The 14,177-nt window shown below is 57.9% G+C and overlaps 1 protein-coding gene across 2 annotated transcripts in view; it reads left to right on the forward strand.

Annotated features, from left to right (window-relative positions):
- The window catches only part of SCN5A (sodium voltage-gated channel alpha subunit 5), a 93,031-nt gene extending 79,448 nt beyond the window's left edge, over positions 1–13,583 (forward strand). For both annotated transcript variants that reach the window (XM_045856774.1, XM_045856775.1), the window contains exons 22-28: positions 1,015–1,137; positions 2,922–3,203; positions 5,591–5,644; positions 6,240–6,377; positions 7,019–7,123; positions 8,268–8,538; positions 10,009–13,583. In XM_045856774.1, coding sequence (XP_045712730.1) covers positions 1,015–1,137; positions 2,922–3,203; positions 5,591–5,644; positions 6,240–6,377; positions 7,019–7,123; positions 8,268–8,538; positions 10,009–11,249 — 2,214 coding nt within the window. In that variant the 3' untranslated portion in view covers positions 11,250–13,583. The remainder of the gene's footprint in view (positions 1–1,014; positions 1,138–2,921; positions 3,204–5,590; positions 5,645–6,239; positions 6,378–7,018; positions 7,124–8,267; positions 8,539–10,008) is intronic.
- The last annotated feature ends 594 nt before the right edge of the window (positions 13,584–14,177 follow it).

A 14,177-nucleotide genomic window follows, 5' to 3' on the forward strand; every position in this document is an offset into this window, starting at 1 on the left:
CAACAGGAAATCCTGGTGGGTTGGGTGTAAGGTGTGAGAGACCGAGGAGGAGCAGGGTGACGCCGGGGCTGTGGCCCGAGCGGCTGGAAGGAGGGACTTGCTGCCATCGGCCAAGTTGGGGGACTAAGGCTGGGACAGGTGGGGCAGGAACAGACGTCAGGGGTGGCCTGCCGGGAACTGGGCAGGCGACCGGCCCCGGGGCCCTGTCCTTAGGAGACGGTCCCTGGGAGATGCCCCCCTCCCTTCCAGGAATGGAGGTCCGAAGCTGGGTGCCCCTCTGCCCAGCCCCCTCCCACCCGGTGCTCCCAAGCCTGGGAGGTGGCGGTGGCAGCCAGGCTCCTGCCCGAGGCGCCCCACCACCCCCAGGCTGCCCCGAATGCCAAGGTGCTATTAATGGCGATTGCATGCGAGGTCAGGCAGGGGGCCACTTCCAGGCTGTGATCCCAGGCCAGCGAAGTGAGAGCGACTGGATGTCCACGGAGCTTTAAAAGGATCAAGTCCACGGGAAGCAAATGCCGTGGTGGGGGTGGGGCCGAGGGAGCAGAGAGCAGAGAGCCCGGGCTCTCGTTGCCCCAGAATCTCCACCTAAGCCTCCCTTCTTGGACGATGTCAGAATGTTGCAGAGTCTGACTTTAGCGAAATGCCCCTGGAGGGTCTGCCTGCTCATCCTCAACCCAGGACAGGTCTTCCTTCCCCAAAACAGGCCCCAAAATTTGACTTACAGGCTCTGTGTTTTTGTTCCTCCACACCAATCAGTGGCTTTGGGGACTCTCACTCAGGGTCTGAAAGCCAGGACGTGCTTCGGCTTGCCCCTCCACCCCCACCCCCGTCTCCGGGGCCCCAGGGAGGCTGGCCCCATGCACGTGAAGACGAGCCAGTTGGGAATAACGAAGATCAGACATGGGCAAGGCCTGCCTGCCGGCCCTCTCACACGCAACACTGTTTTCAGGGGACCCAGGGCCCTTCCACCTGACCCCAGAGCAAGCTCCATGGCCCCTACCTTGCCTCCCACAGGTCTCGCTGGTCAGCCTGGTGGCCCACACCCTGGGCTTTTCTGAGATGGGCCCCATCAAGTCGCTGCGGACCTTGCGGGCACTCCGACCCCTGCGCGCCCTGTCACGATTTGAGGGCATGCGGGTAAGAGGAGCAGCTGCCCTCCCACCAGGGCCCGGGAGGTGGCTCCACTGAGGGGACCCGCACGCTCACTTGCGGACCACGCTGCCCAGACTGGAGCTGGGACTGTGGCCCGTGACGTGGTAGGAGCTTCCAGGAGAGGGGTGGCTGGGCATGGGGGCGTGCAGAGGGAGGAGAGCTGTGAGAACCACCCTCAGGCCAGTCCCCTCCAGCCCTGTGGCCTCCACAAGGGCCAGGACAGCACCGGACAACGGAGAGGAGGTGAGGCCCCCAGGCACGGGCATCTCCGCTGCAGCCCAGCCTCACTGGCCCGAGGGCCCCAGCTTCTGCCTCCCTGTGTGACCTCGTCTCCGCGTGTGTCCCAGCTCTGTGTGTCTGTTCGCGCCCCGGCCTCCTGGCAGACACGGGTGCCTTCCCTCTGCCTGCGAGGGGCAGCAGGGCTGCCACAGTGAGGGTGTGAGGCAGAAAGGAGCAAACTGCATTCTCACCGTCAGATACCAGTTTGCATTTGCAAGAGTTTACTCTTTTGCACTATTTTCTACGTGTATGGAGCCCTATGCATCTTTGTAGTCATCAAGTTAAAAAAAAAAAAAGTGCCCCCGTAAAGCAAGCGTAAAAGCTCGCCGAGGAAACACATTACCCATGATGCATGGCAGGAGCGCAAACTCTGTGCTCATGTGTGCCCACCACTTCTGTTTACAAAATGTGCATGGTTTGTACGTCGCTGTGGCCTTGGCAGCACGTCTGCATGCGTCTCACTGGTCCAGCAGGCACCCTCCTGCAGCCCCCATTCGGTTGATGGTTTTGAACTAACCCCCCACCCCCACCCCCATTTATGGAGACACAAAGCACTCATTCCCAGTGGAAACTAACCCCAAGTGAGTAATCCGACCTCAGTTGAAAGTCTCTTTGGGAGCAAGGACGTTTGATTCCGGAGGGACGTGGGGAAGATGCTAGTTGCCATCAGCCACCGAGCCAGCCAAGGGCACACTTGAGAGCCAAGTTCCCCACCCTGTTCCCAGGATCATCATGCCTGCCGGGGAGCCAGGGACCCCCTCTGTTTTGCATATGTCAGCACGACCCACCCGGGCCCCATACCCACCACACAGCCTGCACCTGCTTCACTTCCAATCTGTGGCCAACGTGTTTCTAGCTCTCGGACAGCTGGGAACTTGGTTCATGGAGGGGCAACCAGGTGCCTTTGCCTGGGAGGCATCTCCTGGGTGCTGTGAGTTTAGAGGAACAGCGTGAGGCGGTGGCTCCATGGGGTCAGAGAGCCGCTCCCCACGGAGGGCAGAGGCACAGGGAGCACCCCCACACCTGCCCTCCCAGCCCTGCTCCCCCGGCAGCAGAAGAGGACTCTCAGATACCCTCCCCACACACTGCGCGAAGGTCCAGCAACCCCAAAATAAACTCAGAAGCTTAGCTCAGACAACACGTCTCCAGAGGCCCATTCCCATCTGTCTCTGGCGTAGCCAACTACCCTGTTGAACATTAAGTTTCAAGGTCATGGATTCAGGCAGGGCCGAGGGAAGGCAGATGTTCTCGAGTTACATCAGACTCTGGGGTGCGAAGGGAAAGGTGTGTGTGTTCTTTCTCCCTCCTCTCGGTCCCCGCCAGGGCTTCCAGCTGTGCGTTGCCTTTCCTTGGGGCCGGAAAGTGTTCTGCACCCCTCCCCCACAGGGATCTGTGGCCAGGGAGTTCAGTAGGTTGGGGTTGACGGGTCTTGGAAGGGGCACATTTTCTGGGCACCCCCAGGAGCTGAGTCTCTTGTCTGTCTACTCGAGGTGGTGGTCAATGCCCTGGTGGGCGCCATCCCGTCCATCATGAACGTGCTGCTCGTCTGCCTCATCTTCTGGCTCATCTTCAGCATCATGGGCGTGAACCTCTTCGCAGGGAAGTTTGGGAGGTGCATCAACCAGACGGAGGGGGACCTGCCTTTAAACTACACCGTCGTGAACAACAAGAGTGACTGTGAGTCCTTCAACATGACCGGCGAGTTGTACTGGACCAAGGTGAAGGTCAACTTTGACAACGTGGGGGCTGGGTACCTGGCCCTTCTGCAGGTGGTAAGTCTCAGAGAGGAGGGGCCTCCTTCCGCCCACTGGTTCTCCAGCAACAGCGCCTGCTCCCGTGGTGTGGGCAAGAGGGGGTCAGAGGGGCCACTCTGAATCCTCACAGTAGGCCCACGTTGCCCAAAGGAAGCCAAGGTTCTCCAGAGACTTCTTGGCTCCTTGGGGAGTCCCTGGGTTGTCCTTTCTGGAGCAGATGCCCCATTCTCCAGGATCCGTGGCATGGGGGTTGGGCCCTGAGGAGGAACTAACTTCCCAGCCCACAGTCAAGTTCAGCTCCTCATGCAGTCAGTTTGGCAGTGTGATGGCACAGGTTAAAACTGAAAGACCATAGCCCTGGCTGGTGTGGCTCAGTAGACTGAGTGCCAGCCTGTGAACTGACAGGTCACTGGTTCGATTCCCAGTCAGGGCACATGCCTGGGTTGCAGGCATGGGGTCCCCAGTTGGGGCTGTGTGAGAGGCAGCCAATCGATATATCTCTCACACATCGATGTTTCTCTCCCTCTCTTGCCCCTCTCCCTAAAAATAAATAAAATCATTTTTTAAAAAATGAAAGACCATACCATAGAGACCCAGGGCCTGAACTATTAGCAAAATTGTGTCTCTGGCCATCCCTCTGTTACAAAAAGTCATGCTGTCCTCTGCGTTGTTTAAAAGAATAGATTTCCTTCCATCCCTGATGTTTGAACACACACAGCCTTACCCCATCTTTCCAAAGTTGTCCTTGATTTGTGAGGACCGTGGCTTCAGTGACTGTAATGCATGCTATAAAATTAACCTGCAAATAGCCCGAACAGCAGAAGTGCAGATAGAACCGTAACTCGTGAAGCTACAGCTCGTTCGCTGTCCCACTCTCAAGCCCAGACACCTGTTTCCAGCAGTCCCCAAGGCAGAGGTAAACTCAGCAGTACATCCACCCGAAAACTTAATGCACACGTCCGATTACACCTCCACGCACCCCTTAAATCCCAGTAGTAGCTTCTCCAAAGACTCCCCTGAAACACCTCAAGGAGAACAGGGTCAGGCCCAAACCCAGAGGTCCTCCGATCCCTGTGACTGTCCCTCCGAGTGTCAGAGCTTGGAAGGAAAGGCCCCTTTTATAGACTGAGGACTGCCCACCATTCCAGACAGAGTTTAGCCACAGGCATTTCACAACCTTGGGTGGTCTTCGGCGGTTCCCAAAGCGTTTCCAGGCCTCTCTGCACAGGTGAGGGCCTCGTGGCATAAAGAGCTAAGCCGCTTGCCATCTGCGGAGCGGCCTCAGTTTCCCACTCTGTCCTCCCAGCCTCATAAGAACTCCGAAACGTGCAGCATTGGTGTGGACATGCTTGTACCGTGAAAGGAGGCTTAGGGCGAGATTGACTTTTGCCAAGGACAGAAGGGAGGCCCCCCCTGGGCAGTGGGTCTCGCCACCCAGCCTGTCTCTCGGGCTCTCGGCATCTCCATGGCAGCCCCGCCTGGGCCAGGCCGTGCAGCCCGCACCGGCGCCCCACCTCGTTGCGACGGCACGCACCGGAGCCAGCTCCTGTGGATTCGCAGGAGCTGGTGGTTACATTTTCAGCTATTTTGCAAGCTATTATTAAAAATTACATTTTATAAAATTATAATTAACTAAGTGGTATTAAAACGAAATGAAAACTCACCATTACCATCTAGTATCATCTGTGCTCTTGAGGTTAGTACAGCTATTACGTCTGTGCAGAGAAATCCCGTAATGCCAAGACTCCAGTGCAAACCTTCCCACCCCTGTGCTCTGGGGCAGCGCGCCGGCCACGTGAAATCGGCCATGGGGGGAGGGGTTTCCACGGGGAAATGGGCAAACCCAACACTCGGGGCTCTTTCTTCTGCAAATTCATGGTTCACCACTTACCCACACACCACTGGCCAAAGGACTCCCTTAAGTGCGAGGGAAGGTTGGAATTCTTTAGGGTCTTGCTGTCAAAAGCCATGGGGCGGAAGCCGCCAGGGTCTCTAAGGTGCAGGACAAAGGGGACCCAGTCAGAGCAGAGAGCCCGAGCCCCCGGTCTCTGCCCCTGACTCCTGCTGTGGGACTCTGTGTCGTTTTAGAGTTGGAAATGCGTGTAGATCTGAAGGGCCCACCTCCTTCAGGCCTCATCAGTCTCCTGGCCAACGTCAAGAGGCTTATTCCCCCAAGCATGGTCTTCTTCCAGTATCTGCCTGGCTGGCTTCCCCTCCCCCCTCAGCCCTGAGCAAGAAGGCCCTTGCCTGACCACCGAGCCACTCGGACCCTGCTGTAGGGGCGGGGTGGGCTGCTAGCTTCTCACAGGAGGCTGCTTCCCAGCCTTACCTGTCCAGACAGGAGCCCTGGGAGCCCAATCCATGCAGAGTTCAGTGATGTTCTTCCTCTCGTCTCTTCCTTTCAGGCAACGTTTAAAGGCTGGATGGACATTATGTATGCAGCTGTGGACTCCAGGGGGGTAGGTTGGCCTCTCCCACCCAGTCAGGCACCTACGGCCCTGGGCAGCTTGGCCACCGGGGAATCGAGTCCACCTCTGAAAGCCCCTGCTAAGGGCCAGATAACTTGTGTCAACCTGCGGTTGAACCTCTCTGGAATGCCCAGGCCTGGCCCCAGGGCAGCGGTCTCCCAGGGAGTCCCAAAGTTCTCAAATATCTTTCAAATTGAATTCGCTGTAGTTCACTTGAAGCTCAAAGGCTTAACCCCAGGAGGATGGGGTGGGAGCAACAGAGATGCAAATCGAGCTTCGTCTTTGCCCTTGAACCCCACCCATTCACACTGACAATTCATAGAAGACTGAGACACCCCATATCTCAAACCTCCCAATGGCCCAGGGGCAGAAGCCATGTGGGGGACACCGCACCAGGTCTGCTGTCCTCACCTGCCACCAGCCACTTCCCAACTCCAGTCTCCACCCACCCAGCCCTGGCCCTGCTCCACATCACACCTGTGCCGGTGACCTTCCTCTGGACACCCCTTCTCTCCCAGAGAATGGACACCCCCAGGCAGCCCACAGCCTGCCAGTCTGAGCTCCCTGTCTGACTTTCCCCCTTTAGTACGAAGAGCAGCCCCAGTGGGAATACAACCTCTACATGTATATCTACTTTGTCGTGTTCATCATCTTCGGGTCTTTCTTCACCCTGAACCTTTTCATCGGTGTCATCATCGACAACTTCAACCAACAGAAGAAAAAGATACGTAGTGCTCCTGCCCCACCCCAGGCTGGCAGGGCTGGGGGCCGAGGGTTCTGGCTCCCCGGCCCCATTTGCTTTCTGCTGAGGGTGGTCCCTGCTTGCTCCTGCTGGAGGGAGTGGGGCAGGAGGTGGGGGTGTCCATGATGGGACTCGCCTAGGCCTATAAGAGCGTAACAAGGGGCCCCCCACCTGCCCTAGTCCACCTGAGACCTGGGGCTCCTGGGAGAAGCTGGGTGAGAGTGGGGACTCTTCTCCTGGCTCGTGATCAGGGACAATGGGTGGAGCCTCTACAGAGGCCAGAGTCTTCCTGGAGCCCCCTCAGAGGGGCCATGACTTGTTTGCAGGTAGAAGCAAGCAAGCAGAGAGAGCCTTCAGCCTGGCTGTGCTGGGCAGGGGAGAAGGTGGGAGTAGGGACAGGATGGGCAGGTCGAGGGGCCAGAATGAGCTTGAGGTGAATTGAGGGACCCAGGAAAAGCAGGTTTGGGGAGGAATCTGTGGTGTAGGATACAGACATACTTTCCTGGGACAGGGAGTGGGGAGAAGGCCAGCCCTGGCACCCTCCTTAATGAGGTGAGACCCCTGTGCCATACATGCTGGAGCCTCTGAGAACCCCAAAATGAGTCTGGTGCCTGCCTCTGCACTTAGGGGGCCAGGACATCTTCATGACAGAGGAACAGAAGAAATACTACAACGCCATGAAGAAGCTGGGTTCCAAGAAGCCGCAGAAGCCCATCCCCCGGCCCCTGGTGAGCCCAGCTCCCAAATCAGCAACACGGGAGAGAACCTGCTGGGGCGGGAGCCTGGGAAGTCCCCACAGCCCACAACCAACTGCCACAGCCTCTTCACGGTCTTTCAGTGCAGCCTGGGGCCCTCCACCAGTCCAGGGAAGGAGGGGGACCCTCAGGCATCGGGCCATACACAGAGACCTCAGTTGCACAGAGATAGTAAGGAAGCCATAAAAAGGCTGTGGCAACCAGGGGTTACCCCATCCCACAGAAACCCTTCTGCCTTGAGTGAGCCCCCCTCCCCTGAAAGGGCTCAGGCTCTCCCCAGGGAGAGCAGGGCGGTCTTCACAGCCCCCACCCCCAGTCATTGTCTCATCCATGAAACCCCCCGAATTGGAGAGGGCCCCTGGTGCATGGAACCAGGAGGGGTGCTGGGTGCTGGGTCCTGTGTCGGGCTGACTCCCTTGCTCCATCAAGCCATTTTCCAAAAAATCGTGTGAATATTGGAGCGGGGTGGGGGCCAGTAATCAAAGTAATTAGGTGACATAGCCTGAATCTCTAGCTAGCAAGTGGCAGCCCCAGTGTTTTTGATTCAGTTCATCAGTTTTATCTGATTCCTTTCTGTTCACCATACTCTATTCTAGGTTAGCTGTGTGTGTGTGTGTGTGTGTGTATTCACTTATTTATAATCTTCTCTCTTCCCCAAAATAATCTGGGGAAGACACATATAAATTGAGTAGAATAAAGTCAGTTCCTTAAAAAGAGTGGAGGAAATTTATTAACCTGAGGGCAAATACAATGACTGGGACTGACCTTTAAATTTGACCTTGAGCCTTCAGTTGGTGGGAATGAAAAGAGAAGTACAGTGAACACTGTGCTAAAGAAACTCAGTGGAGGAAAAATCTCTTCCTGAAGATGCATCAGAGATGGCCTAAGGGAAGAGGGAGCCTCAGGCCTGGGCCCCGAGCCCAGGTAGCGATTCATCAGGAGAGCCAGGCCATTTCAGAGCTCCTGACTTCTTCCTCTCCCTCAACGGTCCGGTGGGGTGTTGGCCTCACCAGACTGTAGCCTAAGCAGGTGGGCGATCTGGGCCGAGAGGCAGCAGCAGGGGGCACGCTGGCCGGCCCAGGACCCTGATGAGCCCATCCTGTGCCCCTTCTTTCAGAACAAGTACCAGGGCTTCATATTCGACATCGTGACCAAGCAGGCCTTTGACGTCATCATCATGTTTCTCATCTTGTTGAATATGGTGACCATGATGGTGGAGACCGATGACCAGAGCCCTGAGAAGGTCAACATCTTGGCCAAGATCAACCTGCTCTTCGTAGCCATCTTCACGGGCGAGTGTATCATCAAGATGGCCGCCCTGCGGCACTACTACTTCACCAACAGCTGGAACATCTTCGACTTCGTGGTTGTCATCCTCTCCATCGTGGGTGGGTATACCAGTTGTCTGGACAGAGACGCCTTCCCCAGGCCAGGGCTTCCCTTCAGCCCATGGTAATGCCAAGTACTCTGAGGCTCCTTTATTCTTTTCTCCCTGCATTCCTCCCCTCTCCCCCATCACACACGCAAACTCTTGACCCTGCCCTCAGGGAACTCTGCCTTGGACTGACTGACTTTTCATTGTTCTGCCATGTTCAGCCTTTGGTGAACTCAGAGGGAAATGCAGGTGCAGCTGCGGTGATGGGCAGATGGTTAGAAGCTGGGGGTAGCACCAGTAGATGCCAGGGAGGTCCCAGGCGGGGTCGAGGGTCAGAGCATGCCTACTGGGACTGCACTATGCAGGGCAGCCGCAGCAGGAATGGAGCTGCTGGGGGACAGTCTCAGAGGCTTCGGGAGGTGCAGCATGTGTCTCAGAACACCTACTGGTCGCAGTGCTTGGCCTCCCCAGAGAAGCACGGTTCACAGGGATTAACAGGTCAGCATGGAGCCAGAGTGTCTGAGTTGAATCCCAGCTTCTCACTGACTAGGTGGCCACTTGGGTGAGTTACCTCACCTCTCAGTGTCCTCATGGAAAACGAGGAGGATGGTGTCAGCTTACATCCCAGGGTGACGGGAAGGGCTTAATGAATGATATGAGGTGTTCAGCTCAGTGCCCGATGGGCAGCAGACACTGGACACATGTCAGCCAGTGACGTTATGATTCTATGAGGAGTCTGGAAAGATCACTTGGGCCAATACGAGGCAAGTTAATTTCACTCTTTCTCCTATAAGTTGTATCTGTGTTCCTTAACAATCCCAACTCAGAGTAGTCAGCAGAGACCAAGGAGCGGGTAAGCCCTGGAAACTATGCAGAGTTGAGAGGGTGATAGGGACCATCTCAGGGAGGCTGAGATACAACTGGCGTGGCATGGCGCAGCGTGGTATGGCTCAGCACGGCGTGGTGCAGAAGACAGTGCTGACTTCCAGTCCAGTGCTCCCTGCACTCAGTGTGCACATGAAGCATCTGGGCTTGTGAAAATGCAGTGGGTCTGGGGCGGAGCTGAGGTTCTGTATGTCTGATGAGTGCCCAGGAGATCCCAAGGCTGCCGCTCCTCAGACCATACTTTGTGTAGCAAGGAGGTAAGAGGCCTGAGTTCTGATCCAAGTTAAGCCACTAACGTGCTGACCAAGTCCCTTCAGGCCTCAGAGCCCCTGATCTAGAAGATGGACTTAGTACAGTTCTATCATGAGGTGTTCTCAGGGGACACTTTGCAAAGGACGCGGGTCTTCATTTTCTGGGTCGGATGCAGAAATGGAGATTCAGAGAGGCGAGGAGAGCAGGGCTTTGCCATTAAGCCAGTCCTCCTGGAAGGGCCCCCTCTTCCTGGCTCCTTGCTGTTCAGAGACCCCACCCAGCAAGGCTGGGCTGGAAGGAGGACAGAGACGCCACGGGCTGCCACAGTCTCTGTTGTTCCCCACAGGCACTGTGCTCTCTGACATCATCCAGAAGTACTTCTTCTCCCCAACGCTCTTCCGAGTCATCCGCCTGGCCCGAATCGGCCGTGTCCTCAGGCTCATCCGCGGGGCCAAGGGGATCCGCACGCTGCTCTTTGCCCTCATGATGTCCCTGCCTGCCCTCTTCAACATCGGGCTGCTGCTCTTCCTCGTCATGTTCATCTACTCCATCTTCGGCATGGCCAACTTCGCTTATGTCAAGTGGGAAGCTGGCATCGACGATATGTTCAATTTCCAGACCTTCGCCAACAGCATGCTGTGCCTCTTCCAGATCACCACGTCGGCCGGCTGGGACGGTCTCCTCAGCCCCATCCTCAACACGGGGCCCCCCTACTGCGACCCCAATCTGCCCAACAGCAATGGCTCCCGGGGGAACTGTGGGAGCCCGGCCGTGGGCATCCTCTTCTTCACCACCTACATCATCATCTCCTTCCTCATCGTGGTCAACATGTACATCGCCATCATCCTGGAGAACTTCAGTGTGGCCACGGAGGAGAGCACGGAGCCCCTGAGCGAGGACGACTTCGACATGTTCTATGAGATCTGGGAGAAGTTCGACCCCGAGGCCACCCAGTTCATTGAGTACTCGGCCCTGTCCGACTTCGCCGATGCCCTGTCGGAGCCGCTGCGGATCGCCAAGCCCAACCAGATAAGCCTCATCAATATGGACCTGCCCATGGTGAGCGGGGACCGTATCCACTGCATGGACATCCTCTTCGCCTTCACCAAGAGGGTCCTGGGGGAGTCTGGAGAGATGGACGCCCTGAAGATCCAGATGGAGGAGAAGTTCATGGCTGCCAACCCATCCAAGATCTCCTACGAGCCCATCACCACCACGCTGCGGCGCAAGCACGAGGAGGTATCGGCCACGGTCATCCAGCGGGCCTTCCGGCGGCACCTGCTGCAGCGCTCCGTGAAGCACGCCTCCTTCCTCTTCCGCCAGCAGGGAGGCAGCAGCGGCCTCTCCGAAGAGGACGCCCCTGAGAAAGAGGGCCTCATCGCCTGCAAGATGAACGAGAACTTCTCCCGGCGCCTCGGCCCGCCCTCCAGCTCCTCCATCTCCTCGACATCCTTCCCGCCTTCCTATGACAGCGTCACCAGGGCCACCAGCGACAACTTCCAGGTGCGGGTGTCCGACTACAGCCACAGCGAGGATCTCGCAGACTTCTCCCCATCCCCAGACAGGGACCGAGAGTCCATCGTGTGAGCCCCGCCCCGGCTGGCCAGGACACACTGAAAGGCAGCCCGTTGCCTCGAGGCAAACCCAAGCGCAGCCACAAACCAGCATCCGCTGGGCCTTGCTTGCTTTGGGCTTCAGGGATGAGAGAGGAGCCTCAGCCCCGTGGATGGAAGAGGCCGAGTTCTGTGGCACCCATGTTGGTGGCCGGGAGCAGGTGGCCGAGCCGACCACTAGGGGCGCCCTGTCCCTGGAGGCCCCACACAGACCAGTGGCCAGGTCTGGCCAGGCAACACGCTGGGCCTCGGAGAAGCAACTCACCCCAGCTGTTGGGCAAAATATAAAACCGAGACTGTATATGTTGTGAATGGGCTTTCATAAATTTATTATATTTGATATTTTTTTACTTGAGCAAAAAAAAACTAATGTTTTTTCCGTGGATGTCGGCAGCAACGCACACTGCCCCTTCTGGACTCTGAACAAGGCTGGCTGTGCAGCGGCCGCGGCCCTGTTCTCCGAGCAGAAGTGGAACCCGGCGTGGCTCCCACAGGCCTTCTGCGTGGCTCCAGGGGCAGAAAGGGGCCCCCCTGCCACTTGGGCCCAGGTGCCAGCAGGGCTGAACCCCTTTTCTCATGCACACGTGTGCACACACGCTCACACACACACAGGCCAGCACTGGCCCCCCCGTCGAGTGTGTCAGGCAGCCACCCTGCCCCAGTCCCTGCGGGTGGGGGTCTTGTCAGCAGGGGCTCCCTCCGGCCTCCCATTGTCCCCCAGGTCCTGTTTCCCGCCTGTGTTTTTTAGGCAGGCCCTACGAGGGTCAGTTCTACAGAATGAAAAGGCTTCCAGGAGAGAGTTGCCGGGGTCCCAGGGCTGGTCCGAGGCACTGAAGTTGCCTTGTCTTTCCAGAAGAGCTCGGCCCTCTGTAAACGAGTATTAACGTAACACTGAAGGGCCTGAGGGAGCCAGGCCACGCGCGGCCTGGCACCCGGCTTATTCCTGCTGCCGAACCCATCATAGCCTGCCCCGCTGGCCAGGAAGAAGACTGAGCACCCCGGGGTGGGGGCCAAGAAGCTCGACAGCCCCTAGCCCCTCTGAAGAAAGGACCCTGTTATCATCTCCGGAACTCTCTGCTCTAACTATGGGAGCGACGGGAGCCCCACATGGTCCCCAGCTCCTCTCCAGATGCAGCAGCATGGGCGTAGGGAGGACAGCTTGGGTCCTGTGCAGGGGAGGGGCCTCGGAGGGGCCAGGCCCTGTTCCTGTGCCCTGGGAGGGGGATGGACCGTGGGACCCCTTGGGAAGGGAGTCGAGTGGCCTTGCACCAGCCCCTTGGGCTCAGCTCCGGGTCCTGGTGACACCTGCACCCAGGACCCCCTGGAGGAGGGTCCAGGCTGTCCCACAGGTCTTGTGAGAAGGCTTTTTCAGGGAAAACCACTTTTTCTAGTACAGTTCCCCCAGGGGCCTCTTCAGCTGCTGACAATCCTATTTAGCATATGCAAATCTTTTAATGTAGAGAACTGTCACCCTGAGAGTGACAGCGTTGGCTGCTGGAGCCAGAGCAGGCTGGAGCTCGGCTGCCCGATTCCAGCTCCCCAGCAAGGCTGCCTTCCTCCAGGCCACCCAACCTCACCTCCCGGGCAGCCCAGGCAGCCGGAAGCCGGCTGTTCCTCACCTACCTCGCCGAGCTGCCCGAGGGCTGGACGTTCTGAGCTCCTGGCAGTGCTGACGGCATTGCCAGTGAGTAAAGTATTACATTTCCTCCTGTCACCTCGAGTTCCCGCGGTGGCTCCCCCAGCCCCCACCCCACCGCACCCCCGTGATTTCTCTTCTCCCTAACGTGTTCCCTTTTGAGTCCAGTGTGGGGCGTGGTTTTCACTGTCCCAGTGACACTTCTCCGAGTGGAAATCTTATTTTTGTAGATCTCTGTGCTTTGCTCTCAAGGCTTGGAGCGGCGTGCGCCCTCCCTGCGCTCAGCACGCTGCACGGACAGGAATGTGACCTGGGAGGAGGCCGGGCCGCCAGCCCAGCTGGCCGGAAGGAGGCTGGAGTTGTGTGGACAGCCCGGGAGCCCTGAGACAGGTGCCCGGGGCTGGCTGCTGACAGCGCCAGTGGCTGCGGACGGCGTGGTCGAGGGCAGGGACCAGCTGGACCTGACTCCTTAGCTTTTAGGGTGGTTGTCTCCTTTTTTTTTTTCTAGAACTGCACAATGACCAGCAGGAAGGGAAAAGCGTGGAGGAAAAAGGAGGGAGGGACAAGCACCCAGTGCCAGCTGTTGTCTGAACTAATCGAGCACTTCTCACCAAACTTCGTGTATAAATAAGATACATATTTTTAAAACAAACCAATAAATGGCTTACGTGACCTGCCCCGGGCTCTGTTCTTGCGCCGAGGTTTGACGAGGCCCAAGGAGCCAGCGAGGGGGCCTTGTCCTGGGCAAACCTGGACGGCAGTGGTGTTGCGGGAGCACCGGGTCAGATCCCACGCAGGACTCCCCCCTGTCTTCCCAGGAAGGGGGCGGGTAATGGTGTGGTGTGGGCAGAGCAGTCCACCCCCGCCAGAGGACGCCCCAAGCCATGCCTTCCAGGACTACGGTCTGGGGCACAGCAGAGGGGGGGGACCACGATCTGGGGCTCACACGGTGGGAAGGGTGTGGAAAGGTGGATGAAGGAAGGGGCAGCTGCCTTGGAGAACAGCCAGGTGGTGGCACCTGTGTGTCAAGCCAGGCATGGACCTGTGACACGTGACACTGACGTCCTCACCCTCACCTCCCCCACACGCCTCAGTCCATAGCCTCTCTGCTGCCCCAGCCCCCACCTAAAGCTCCCCGCCAGCCAGCAGGGCCTTCTCCAACCTCATCTCGTGGGTTCTGTCCATCCACAGCATTTAACTCAGTGGACGGCGGCCCCTCCTGGAGACCCTCTCTTCCCCAGGCCACTGTGGCGCCACCCCTCCAGG

This window comes from Phyllostomus hastatus, unplaced genomic scaffold (assembly GCF_019186645.2).
Source record: "Phyllostomus hastatus isolate PE091 unplaced genomic scaffold, TTU_PhHast_1.1 phas_scaffold_129, whole genome shotgun sequence".
In the NCBI taxonomy this organism is placed as follows: domain Eukaryota; kingdom Metazoa; phylum Chordata; class Mammalia; order Chiroptera; family Phyllostomidae; genus Phyllostomus; species Phyllostomus hastatus.